General features: G+C 49.4%; 2 protein-coding genes across 3 annotated transcripts in view; one reads left to right on the top strand and one right to left on the bottom strand.

The window, feature by feature from the left end:
- PPP2R5D (protein phosphatase 2 regulatory subunit B'delta) overlaps positions 1–11,494 on the top strand; it is a 27,295-nt gene extending 15,801 nt beyond the window's left edge. For both annotated transcript variants that reach the window (XM_030235428.2, XM_050972878.1), the window contains 5 exons: positions 1,963–2,090; positions 5,044–5,145; positions 7,623–7,695; positions 8,160–8,276; positions 8,613–11,494. In XM_030235428.2, the coding sequence (XP_030091288.1) occupies positions 1,963–2,090; positions 5,044–5,145; positions 7,623–7,695; positions 8,160–8,276; positions 8,613–8,750 (558 nt within the window). In that variant the 3' untranslated portion in view covers positions 8,751–11,494. The remainder of the gene's footprint in view (positions 1–1,962; positions 2,091–5,043; positions 5,146–7,622; positions 7,696–8,159; positions 8,277–8,612) is intronic.
- MEA1 (male-enhanced antigen 1) lies at positions 11,373–12,697 on the bottom strand. Its single transcript, XM_030235429.2, has 3 exons — positions 12,329–12,697; positions 12,135–12,249; positions 11,373–12,068 (listed from the first exon to the last, which is right to left on the bottom strand). The coding sequence occupies exons 1-3, from the start codon at positions 12,680–12,682 to the stop codon at positions 11,905–11,907; spliced, it is 633 nt and encodes a 210-aa protein (XP_030091289.2). The 5' UTR covers positions 12,683–12,697; the 3' UTR covers positions 11,373–11,904.

The following is a 12,697-nucleotide window of genomic DNA, read 5'->3' as shown; positions in this document are numbered from 1 at the left end:
TTGCAGCTCAGGGAGGAGATGGAGCATTGACTTGTAATCCACTTGGCATGTGAGGGTGACACCACAGTTTTGGGCTTGTATTTGGCACGTGGAGCTGTGACCAGGGTGAGTATTGGGGTGACACGTGGTGGGAAGCAGTGAAAATCCTCAGCACAACCACAGTGTGAGCTCCAAAGAGAAAACAGAGCAGATCTGTGGAGCCTCTCCTGCTGCTCAGTGCTGTTCAGCACTGTGTACTGCAGCAGCCTGGGGCTGGAGCACAGGTGCACTGCCACCTCCTGTTCTGGCTAGCAAGGACAGAGGAGATTCATCCAGGGTCACCCTGCTGAAGTAAAATCAAGCACTCTGCAATATTGGAGAGAGGCCAACTGTGCTGGGAAAGTCCTTTGTTTTATTCTGGTTCAGGTAGTAAAGAGTGAGGTACACTGGAAAAGTGCTGGAGTCTGTTTCTTCTTTGTTTCCACTGAAGGGAAACTGGTTGTAGTAGCTGGCTAATATAATCTCTGTCTCTGGTTGTCTTAAGGTTTAAAATGTACAGAGTGGTGGGACCTGCTAGTAGCTCCTAGCAGGTGTTCTTCACTCACTGTTTTAGACTGCCACGAAGAGTGGTCAGGAAGAAGAGAGCTTGCTGGTCAAACACATGGTTGACCCAGGTTTAGGTAGTGTGTTAAAGAAGAAATGACTCAGCCATCTCCCAGTGATAGTGACTGCACAGTGAGCCAGGCTGGCTTCAGTTTGTCTTTGGGTATAGAGAGGTACAAAGTCATGTGTTTACAAGCCAAAAATAAGGTCAGTCTAGGTCACACATGTATGTAAAAAAATCAGTTTTGTGTAGAGGTCTAGGGTAGCATGATGGAAATCAGCTGGACATGGATTACTGGTGTGGTGGTGGGGAACCAAAGGACTAATGTGTCCTTTGGGTGTGGAGGCAGCCACCAGAAGGAGCTAAGGACCTTGAATAAAGTAGGGTAAAGGCTGGAGGAGAGACATCCTGTACTTGATAGCAGCCCTCATCTGCTGCCAAACTCTGAAGAACAATGCTGAGAAACCTGGAGTAGGTGCAAACTCTTTAGAGCCTTAGAGAATTAACCCCAAAGGTGTCCCATACAGTCAGGCTGAACAGTCTACAGCTTGTCTGAAGAACAAAATTAGGAACTGACTTCTTGGTGAGTCTGAGCACTTTGCTGGGAATGAGTTTTCTCTGAGTGGATTGTGTGTTAATCTAGCAGAAAAAAGCTTAACCAAATCTTGAAAACCAAAAGCTAAGTAAGTGGACACAAAGTGAGTTTAATTTCATTTACTTGTGTGGAATATTAAGGGGATAAAGCAAGTTCTGCATTATGTGAAATGCAAAACTGAGTCTGGATGTCTCTTTTTCTAGGTTTTTAAGCCATTCTCAAGCTAGCACTAAATGCAGAAATTAGCCTGCGTTGTCTGTCACTGTGTGGAAACTTGTTTGACTTGTTTGTCTTGTTAGAGCAGGATGGCTGCCCCAAGATTTTCCATATTTTCACCTTTACTAAATCAGGGTGTTGAATTGTGGGATTGGTGACTGAAGGATGCTTCAAAGCCCTGAGAGTCTCTGTTGTGGGAAAGCCAGGAAGGAATGGAACTTTACAGAGGACAGTCTGAGGAAATGAAGAAGACTTGGAGCTAATCTGAACTGGGACCTGTAGTAGATGACATTACTGTCCTTAAGTGTTGTGGAAAGGGTGCTGGAATCATCAGTATATTGACAGTAGGCTTGTCTATTCAAGAACATCAGTTTTGTCCCAGAAAAGTGAGAAGTGTCTGGCAGAGGCTAAGGCAATGGAAGGATTAATGGTCTCACAGAAGTTCATGAAGGTCAGCCCTATGCTGTGGGGAAGCATGTGGGCTCCTTGGCTGGGTGGTGGCTTCCCTGTGCACCACAGGAGTTAGTGGAAGGAGCCTTTTCAAGGATGCCTTTCTCTCCCGCTGCAGGTGGCAGAGCGAGCGCTGTACTACTGGAACAATGAATATATCATGAGCCTGATCAGCGATAATGCAGCCAAAATCCTCCCAATCATGTTTCCAGCCCTCTACAAGAACTCCAAGAGTCACTGGAACAAGTAGGTCTTTCCCCCATGCTCCGACACGTGCTGGATTGTTTGACCCACTGGCAGTTTTGGGGCATGCTGCTGCAGTGCAACAATGCAACAATGCATGGTGCTTGGTGGCAGCAGCTGCTGAGACAGGGGGTTGGTGGTGGTATCAGTGTGTATCATGGAAAAAGATTTCCTGAACCCTCTGAGTTTTCTGTCAGCACCCCAAGAAAACCAAGACCCTTGTGCCCAACCAGTCTGCCAGTGTCCTGTTAGGGGGACCGTTCATTGAACAGTCCTGCTGGGTCAGTTCAACTGACTTACTCAGGGAAGTATGCCAGCAGCATAAGAAAAACCACTCAGCAGGTCTTCCATTTTATTTGATTGTGTTCCCTGCTGCTGGTGACTGCCAGTGCCTGGGAAGAACTTACACTGACAGTTCATGGAATAACATTCCTTATAAACATAAAATTGTGACAGGTTAAGGTTCAGGACTGCCACTGAAAGTATCTGACTGCAAAAACATATTCAAAGCAATTCAGGGAAGCTCTAATTCCCAGTAAAAGTGTCCAGTGTGCAGAGTACATTTCTTACCCGCAGGGGAAGAAGATGGGTTCAGCCTGTTGACTGATCCCAGTAGTTACAATGGAGTCTTCCCTAACTTACTCTAATTCTCAGCTTACTTTTTCTTTATGTTTAGGTGGAGCTCGAGTGACTCTTAGTCATACATGCCTTTGTTACTGACTGGTGTAAAATTCTCTCACTTTGCTCAGAGGTGTAGTCAGTAAAGCACAGAGCACGTGTCCTGTGAGGGGTGGTCACACTCTGGGGTGGGGGATTTTGGGAAGGGGATGTGCATTAATACAATTGTGTTGTAACGAACAAAGCTCACCTAAGGAGGGTGATTTTGGGAAGGGTATGTGTTAGTACAATTGTGTTGTAATGAACAAAGCTCATCCAAGGAGGGTGATTTGGGGAAGGGGATGTGTGTTAGTACAATTCTGTTGTAATGAACAAAGCTCACCTGAGGAGGGTGATTTTGGGAAGGGGGATGTGTTGTAGATTACAATTGTGTAGTAAATGGACTGAGCTCACCTGAGGAGGGTGATTTTGGGAAGGGGATATGTGTTAGTACAATTGTGTTATGGCGAACCGAGCTCACCCAAGGAGGGTGATTTCACCACGGTTCCTGGCTCAGACACAAGACACCTCCTATCTCCTGTGGCTGACAGGCCCAGTGCAGTTTATCAGCTGCAAAGCACCATCGAGGTCCCATCCCTGCCAGGACTCCAAGGGAACTTGGCCGAGGTGTTTCCACTCCATTCCACTCCACCCTCTGTTCCATCCCCTCAGCAAGGGCTGTGGCTGCAGGCTGTCTCTGTGGGGAACCATCCTGGAGCAGGCTTGGAGCATGCCAACAGCATTCCATTCAGGAGGCAACAGCTGCATTTTACCCTGTAAATCCTATACTGTTACAGCTTCTGTTAGGATGTGAATATAACTTCTCAGTGTCCTCTAATCTTGCCCCCAGCCATCTCTGCACAGCATGGAAAAGGGCCACAGCAGACCAGAGGGCTTGCTTCTGCAAGGGTTGAGACACCTGCATTTGCCAGCCTTGGGGCCATTGAGTCTGCATAGAGTTTGATACCTGCCTATCACTAATGTTGCCAGTCTCTCAGAAGTGTGCAGTAGATTTTTCCATCTGACTTCTGGCTGCTTGTTAAATAATGTCCCACCCTTATGTTCTCTGTGACCAGAGAACTTGGCTAATACAGTGCCTGACTCCTTGAGTACAGGAAAAACAGAGAAAGCAGAACCAGTTGGGCAGCTGTCCATGTCAAATATTGTCCCCTGTGTCTGATTCCTAGATACTATTCTGTTTTATGGTTCTCTTATCAACTTCTTTTCTTCTGACGTCTTCATTTAATTCCTTACTTAGTTAATTGAAGTTTAATTAATTTGATTTAACACACTTCCTTTAGTGCATTGCTAAAAATTAATTCTAGGGAGGCTGGACAAGTCCAGAGCTCAGAAAAGGACTTTATGTTCTTGTCTGAAACCCTTCACCAGTTCCATGTTCCGTGCAGCAGCCAAGATTCATGATTCTGCAGTTCCTGTCTTTTCTGGTCTGCTTCCCAGTGGTATTGCAAACTGAAAGTCTTATTTCTCCTTGTCTTTGAGCAACAGCCACATCTTCTCAGGGCAGGTTGAGTACCTCAGATTCTCCTCTTCCTTCACTCGTTCATCTATTTGGTGAGACAGCCTGCTTAAGTCCAGCAGGGTTGCATCTCTCTTCAATATTCCATTTGCAGAGCTGGTAGAAACACAGAGCTTAGTCTGCTGAATCTCATATTTTGCTTCTGGGTCAGGTATTTCAGAGACAGCTTCAACACTTGTTTTCATTCCCTAGGAGAGTCTTTGTCCCATAGGGAGTTCACACACAGTGCAAGCTGTCCATAAATGACTGGCACAGAGCTGACTTTCCTTCTGTGATATTCTGTGTGCTGGTTCCCATCTCTTCAGTGCTGCTTCCTGGCTATGCTTTGGGCAGCTTACTGGAAAAGCTCATGACCAAATACTGACAGCCCAGAAAAGTCATTATGTATATGTGCTGTGAACAGTGGGAGGCACTCAAGTCCCTTGAAAATAGCCTTGAACAGGCCCCTAGCATCCTTCCTTTCCCACTTCTAACTGCAAGAAATGAACACATGAATGTGTATTTTTGCACTCATTGATCACAGCAGGCCTGTCCCAGGGTCTTCTTTTTCTTCTCCATCTCTTTCCCCCTGTTGAACAGTTCCTGCTTTCTTTATGGAAGGGGTTTTGCCATGGTAAGAGCTGGGATTGTGTGAGAGTCTTTTGTCACATCACTGTGGAATGAGTTGCTGCTGCTGTTACCTCCTGTCTGTGCTGCTGGTGCCAGCTCAGGTGTAAGAGCCTGCCCACCATGACTTGTTCTCCTTTCCTCGTTCCTTTGCAGGACAATTCATGGGCTGATCTACAATGCACTGAAGCTCTTCATGGAGATGAACCAAAAGCTTTTTGATGACTGCACACAGCAATACAAGGCAGAGAAGCAGAAGTGAGTAAGAGGTTATTGCCAAGTAACTTGAGCTCATCCTAAAGTCTCCTTGGGGTACAGTAATAGATGGTAGATGCCAGTAGGCAGAGGGGAAATGGAAAGGTGGTAAGTAATTCTGTCAAAAAGTAGGATTCCTTAGCCATAACTATGAGTGGGGATGAGGTGTGCCCTGATAAAAACCCTTTCAGTCCTGCTGAAGCAGGTAACCTAGAAAAGGTTGACAGAGTTTGCTGAGTCATGAGCAAATAGATTGCCATGTAGAGAATGCTGAGCTTTGTTCTGCCTTGGAAATATTTACCAGTTCATAAATGTTGCAGTGATGTCAGTAGAATCTATTGCTTTAGAAAGGCTTTTCTGAAGAGTTTTGCTGCAGTGGGCATAATGCATCTTTCATGCCACAGGATGCTTTCAATTTTCCAGTGATAAAGATGGAATATTTCCTGCAGTTTCAAAGAGTGAATGGTGGGGATAAAATCTGAGCTCAGCAAGTACCTGTGCCATGATGCTGTAAAGAGGAAAGAACTCCACTTTTTCTGCTGCCTTGTGCTGATTTTGGTGCTTCTGTGGCTTGCCTTGGTGAGCTGAGTCAGTCCAGTAAGCGAGAAGGAAACTTTGGATTTTTTTTTTTTTTTTTTTTTTTTTTTTGGATCTATTTTCTGCTGACTTAGTGAAATAAAATAGTAAAACAATGCTCCTCATTCCTGGATGAGCCAGGGCTGCTGGTGGGGAGAGCAGAGCTAATCCTTGCTGGGAGTGTGGAAGTCTGGGGTACATTCTGTTGTTTTGTGAAATAGGAGTAAATAACTCAATAATAAGTAGTAAGTTGATTTGTGAATCAGACCTTCAGATTACTAACCTGCTTATGGAGAAATTAAGGGTTTTTAGGATTTAAAATGGGAGCAAGCAAGTTTTCTTTTTTTTCCCCGTTCTAGGGCATTTATGAAGCCCACCAATATTTTCACATTTTAAGTCACAGTAACAGTACATTTCCTACAAGATCTACCTAGTGTTTCCATCAGGAGTTTTCTCTCCCTGTTTAGCTGCTGGCCTGCTGAAGGTGACTATTCCCAGCACAGGTGTGTGACTGATGGAGAATTGTTCTGAAAAAGCTCAGCAAAACAGCTCAGTGCTGTCCAATAAAAGAATGGGTAGTGCTGCAGTTTTCTGTTCAAGTTAGGATGATTTTTTTTTTTTTTTGTCTAGTGCCTCTGTGCTTAATTAGGTTTCAGAAAACCTTGTACTGTAACTACAAAACAGCATGTGTGGGAAGGATTGCATGTGCAAAGAAACTCGGGAAATGGGGAAAAGGAGAGAGTTGTATGTTCACTGTTAGGCTGCAACCAGATGTTGAGAGGTCTGATTATGGCTTAGCCTCCAATGCCTACAAGTGACATGCTAGCTCAGGCCTGTCACTGCTGCAGCCACAGCCAGGGTGGTCATGAGGGACAGACTCTGCAAGAACATGTGGTGAGGCTGTCTCTCTGCTGTTCAGTGCAAATGGGCTGACTGCACCTTTCTAGTCTCCCCAGACACCTTTAAACTGTTTGGATTATCAGAATCCTTTAGTAAACCAGTGAGGAAGTTGGGGCAGATAGTGTCTTGTCCTGAATGGGTTATTCATTTTGGGGTGTTTTGGGGTTGGTTTGTTGGAGGTGTTTTTGTGACCCTGTGTTTTCTGGCGGAGTAATCTGCTGCTTGGCAGCTTTATTCTCATTCTAAGCCTACATGACTTTAAAGAGTGTGATGTCATTACAGAGAATAAGAACTTCCTTAACACGGATACATAGGGCACATAGAGACTAGTAGCTGGGATGAAAGTCATGTAGTTAATAGAAATAAAGCAGAGATTTTAGTGCAGATGTTTAAAATGTAGAAGAGAATAACTAGGGGTGGTGGATGCTCACCTCTGTTTGCAGTGAACATTCACTGTCCTATGATTTATAAGTAACTCTGCTGAACAGTCACTTCACATGTGTGCCAAAATCTCTGCCAAGTTCAAGAGCTGTGCCTTGGGTGTTTGGGCAGCTCTCTGGTGTGTTGTGGCTAGAGAGAGAAGGAACGGTGGGCAGTGGAACACCAGTTCTGTTGGAAAATATAGTTTGTCCCTCTGCATCTGGGGAGCACCAGGAAAATGTGTGTTTGAAATCCAGACTGGTGTCATGGTGTTACCCCAGACATTCTGGCATTAAACCAGACACTCTGCTCTATCCTGGCAGCAAAAAGCCAGGCCAAAAGTACCAGTGTTGCCACCCTGTGCTCTGAGGTGAGCGAGGAGCATGCCTGCCTACCCTCTGCTAGCCATAGTGTGTCCCCTCTTCTTGTAGATTTAGAATTAGGTAGAATTAGGGGTCTCTGAATGACAGAGCAGCTCTTCCCCTTGCTTGCACTTTTCTGCTGTCTCTTGGCTTTTATCATCCTGTGAATGAAAGCTGCACTTTCCCCAGGAGTTCACACTTGCTCTCGCTCTCTCTGTTCAGGGGAAGGTTCAGGATGAAGGAACGAGAAGAAATGTGGCAGAAAATAGAAGAGTTGGCTCGACTGAACCCCCAGGTGAGTGACAGCAGGACCTAGGATGAATGAGGCAAGAAGATGCTGGGGGTCTTGACCTGCTTCCTCAGCCCACGAGAACAGGTTTTAGCATCTGATCTCAGTCCTGTGGACACTGCTGCAGCAGTGGTGTGTCTCTCCCAAAAAACAGCATCCTGGGAATATTGTCAGTATTTTATCAGGCTGTCCCTCTGTAGCACTGACCTCTAAGTACTGCTCTATAGAAAGCATGTATGTGTTTATGGACCACACTGTGAACTGCAGCTGCACATGCAGCGTGCTGGGAGTCAGAGGGCACAGGGGAGGAGAGGAGAGGATACCCTTCCCTGCCTGTGTCCCTACTGCTACCTTCCTGGGGTCCAGAGAAGGCAGCTGGAAGAACTGTGCCATGCCGTGTTAGCATGCTGGGGGAGAAGGTGTGGTGTTGGATGGAGTGCTGACTCTCCAGCTGTCTGTGTTGTCTGCAGTACCCCATGTATTATGCACCTCTACCCTTGCCTTCTGTGTGCTGTATGGAAACGGAGACCCCAACTGCAGAGGATATACAGCTACTGAAGAAAACGGTGGAGACGGAGGCTGTGCAGGTGCGTAGGTGACTCGAGTCCTTTCACAGTAGCTCCCAGTCCAGCCAGGACATCAGCATAGCCAGAACTGGCTCTTTCTGAAGGTAAATGCCACTACTCTCACCCCTCATCATTAAGAGATCAACCTGTAGTCCGAAGAGTGAGTTTATCTAACCTTCTCACTCTGGAAAAAGTGCCAGTAGGACTTCCTTGTGTCCTTTTGGTCTGTGTTTGGCTCTGAGCCTGTCCTGAAGCATGCTGCAGTGCTACCCACCATAACCTAGAGCAGTTGGAGTCAGAGGCTGAAGGTATGAAGGGGTTTGCTACTGATTCCTGACTCCTTTGATTTGTTTGTAGATGCTGAAAGACATTAAGAAGGACAAAGTTTTGCTGCGCCGGAAGTCTGAGCTTCCGCAGGACGTCTACACTATAAAAGCCTTGGAGGCCCACAAGAGAGCAGAAGAGTTTCTCACCTCAAGCCAGGAGGCTCTCTGACGGGCTCAGGAGCTGGCCCAGGAAGCTCTGCCCCATCCCTTTCCTCCAGGGGTCATGGAAATGCACTCGGTTCTCATGTATAAGTAAGGAATGAACATGGTGAGCTGTGCCTGTCCTCCACTCCATCTGCATACCTCCACGGTAGATCTGGTTTTATGTTATAACTTGTATCTCACCACTGTCCTGTCCTGCTTTTTCTCCGTCCTCCTGCTTTCCCACCTTGGCTCTGCAGGCATTAGGGGAGCCTGCCTGACCTCTGCTCTTATCAGTCCAGGCAGGACTCACTTCACTGTGAGCTGCCACCTGATTTTTAGTCTGCCAGGCAGCCCGAGCCTTGCTCAGGCTCTGTGTTGTGCAGAGCCTGCCGTGCGTGGCTCACTGTGCTGCTCCAAACTCCAAGTGCCCATCTCCGCCACACCTGCCCTTGTGCTGCCTGTGCAGCTGAGCTCTGCCATGGTCAGAGGCCAGGCTGAGCCTGGGGCAGAAGCAGAGTTTGTGAAGGCTCTGCTGCCTCTCGAGCCTGCCTTGGGGTGCAGCTCCACAGCTGAAGGGTCTTAATGTACAGCGGAGGAAATGTTTACTTCCACCTTTCTTTTGCTACAAGCCCCTTGTTTTTTTCCCCTGTCAGTGGAGTGGGGGTTCAGTGCTTTGCCACCCCCGGTTAAGCTGGGTGCAAGCACTACATACTATTGCAGTCCTCCCTTTAGAGCATCCTTAGAAGCTCTCTTGTGAGAAAGTGAATTCCTTCTGCTGTTTGTGTTGGTCCGTGCTGACTCATTTCCTTCCCGATGTCTCGGGTTAATTGTGGGCCCAGAATTAACTTCCTGCTTTGTAGCAGGTGTCAGCCACTGACTTCTACTTTCTTCCTCTACCTGCTCAATTAAAATACTCCTGCAGCTCTCCCTTTGTCTCTGTATCCCATCCTTAGCTCTTCAGGGCCAGGGTTTCTAGGAAGCTTGTGCTGCTAGTAATTTCTGCAAGCTAGTGGAAGCAATGGCTACACCTCATTGGGTGTGGCTGCGTTTGAGTGTTCAGTTGTCTCCTCATTATTATCAATGGCTAAGCACTACTGCTGAATCGCTTCCGTGGGTGCTCTGAGCAAAGTTCACCTGTCCTGTTACGTGTGCACCTGCTGTGGCCCGAGGCCCTTGTTAGTTATCACCTGGTGCATCAGGGGCCCGTGCTAATTTAGCATTTAGAAACACTTGCTGATAGCCCAGGGGCTTGCGCAGAACTTGGGTGCTACTGTGATCCAGCTTTCACCCCTGTTGTTTGTGGTGCAGATTTAGTGCCAGGCCGAGGTGCCACCTGGTTTGTCATAGAGAGGGAGTCCTTGCTTCTTACCTGCTGTGCCTGCTTTCTTGACACATAAGCTTAAGTGGGTTTGCAGTAGTGCAGGGAGCCTGCAGGGTTGGTGCTAGCCTGACGCTGCTTTGCAACAGCACGGGATGTTGTAGAAGGTTCTGGTGTATCTGCTTCTCCTCACCAGTAAACCATTTCCAGGTCAGAGGATCACCCCCTCTAATCTTTCTGCTGGTGTGCAGCACATCTTTCCTCCAACCCCAGCGAGGCTGTTTTGACCTGAGTATCCTGCATCCGTGCCCCGTAGCTCTCTCCCGGCTCAGCCCTTATCAGGAATGCTGCCATCTCTTGGGAGGAGCTGGCGGGTGCATGTGTGAGATTCCCCCCAGTCACGCAGGGCCCCACCTCCCCTCCGCCTCACGCACTGGGCCAGTTCTAAAGTCAGGAGACTTCAGAAACACCTCAGGGAGGTTATTGCTTATTTTAAACATAGTCTGAGCTCATGATCAGCTGCCAATCAATTACCTCACGCCTGGCACAGCATGTGGATGTGCACCGGGTGGTGCCAGAGCAGCACAGCGGAAATGAGGGTTGCCAGGCTCAGGCTGGGCAGGAGGCTCCTTCCGGTTTCAGCACAGGCTCTCCAACTGGCTGCTTAGCTTTGTGCTGTAAGCCAAGACCTCATTTTTAGATTGCTACAGCATGGTATGCCCTCACTTGAGCCTGCTTGCTGCTGGGCAGTGGCTGCCTTTCCCCACTGTGGGCTGCTCTGCCTGCAAAGGGAACGGAATCTTGTGATGTGCAGGGGCTGGCACTGTCCTGCAGATGATGTCTCTGCTGGCAGCCCCTGACCCTGGCCAGAGGAATGCTGCTGGGGTTGTGCCATGTGCAGGGGCAGGATTGTAACACATCATGATTATGTGCTGTACAGCTTTGATGTTCCCATAGCTTTTTGTGTCTTGTTTTGGGTCAGGGAACTTAGGCTTAGTACCTTCACATCATCCTTTGTTTGCTGCCTATTCATTCCAGTGTCCTGGACACCTCATAAGGGGACCATGTGAGACAGGGGGGAGTGTGCTCACCCTCTCACCACATGTACTGCTCACAGGCAGACCTGCATCTGCCACGCTACAGCTGCCCCTTGCTCAATTCTTGGTTTCTAGCATTAGTGCTGCTCATTTCTGCCTATGCCTTTCCCCACATCAGCCAAATGGACAGAACTGGAGCTGCCTCTTCCACTCCACCTGGCTTGCTCCTCCCAAGGGAAAAAGCAAAACTACTGCATTCACACCCTGGACACAAGTATTAAGCTGCTTACAGTTCATATGTACATATGGTGTACTTTATTTTCAGTAGAGCATTACATAGTATGAAAGTGTTGGATTTTGTACAGATGTCCCTGTATGTACAGAACTAAATAAAACCAATCTCTTGGAATGACACATCTTGCTCCACCTGTGTTGATATTCCAACACACAGACCCTGTCCTGAGAGGAGGGGCCCTAGCCTGGAGAGTGACTTCTCTGGTACTGTCAGCACGGGGCCGAGTCCACTGTTTGTCCTGAGGGAATCTGGGCAAAGCCAGCCAAGCCCTATTGCCCCATATGCATCCAGGCATGGAAACCAATCTGCTTCCTCAGAGGCAGAGGAAGCCAACACAAGGTCATCACACTGACTTAGGCACCAGCCAGAACCCAAAAAAAGGAGTGGGAAGGAAAATCAGACAATGTCAGTGGGACAAACTGCGAGGTTGATACTGGCAAGTCCTGTCAGCACCTGGCTCAGAGGCAGTGGGTGCTTCCAGGGTAGAGGGAGGGCTGGGGTTTGCAGCCCCTGTGCCGCAGCTCAGCCGTCAATTCCACTGAGGCCGGGGACCGCCGAGGCTCTGCCGGGCCTGCAGCGTGCGCTGCACCACGTCCTTCCACTGCTCTTCCGAGATCTGGTTGGCCCAGGCGGGGATGCCCAGAGTGGGCAGCTTCACGCTGGCCATCGTCCTCTTCACCAGCTCCACATGCTCTGGGAACAGAGAGGCCGTGAGACCGCGGCGGAGCCCCGGGCGGGTCCAGCCGGAGACGCGGTTACCTGCATCCATGGGGATGGAGCTGTGGCTGCTCTGAGCCGCGGCGCCTTCCGCTGCCTCCTCCTCATTCTCCTCCTCGCTGTCCACCGGCGGGTCGGGCAGGTGCAGCCTCAGCATCTGCGGAGAAAGGCGGGCAGCGGGGGTCTTGACCGCGGGTGCCCCCAACCCCGGCCCGGCGAGAGGCGCTGGGCGGTACCTGCAGCCGCTCCTGCAGGCCGGGGCCCGCATCGCCGAGGCCCTGCTCCGGTTCCTGGCTCAGTGGCTGATACAAGTACCCGCCGCCCTCCTCCTCTTCCTCCTCCTCCTCTTCATCGCCACTCCAGCCCGCCGCGCCGTCAGGGCCCTCCGGCGGCCCGGGCTCCCGGGGACAGACGCGCTCGGGGCCCATGCTCGGCACCACCGCCATACACCGGGCGCGGCGCCGAGGAGGTGCCACCGCCGCCGCCGCCCGGAACCGCCGCGGCCGCCGCGGGGCACTCTGGGTGTTGTAGTCCCGAAGCGGACCCTGGGCGCGGTGGGCGGTGCCGCCGGCACGCGCCGCCGGTGCCATCGAGCGTCGCCATCG

Source organism: Serinus canaria, chromosome 3 (assembly GCF_022539315.1).
Source record: "Serinus canaria isolate serCan28SL12 chromosome 3, serCan2020, whole genome shotgun sequence".
NCBI classification, from domain to species: Eukaryota; Metazoa; Chordata; class Aves; order Passeriformes; family Fringillidae; genus Serinus; species Serinus canaria.
Note: the sequence above shows the minus strand (reverse complement) of the source record. Positions and strands in the feature narration are given on the sequence as shown.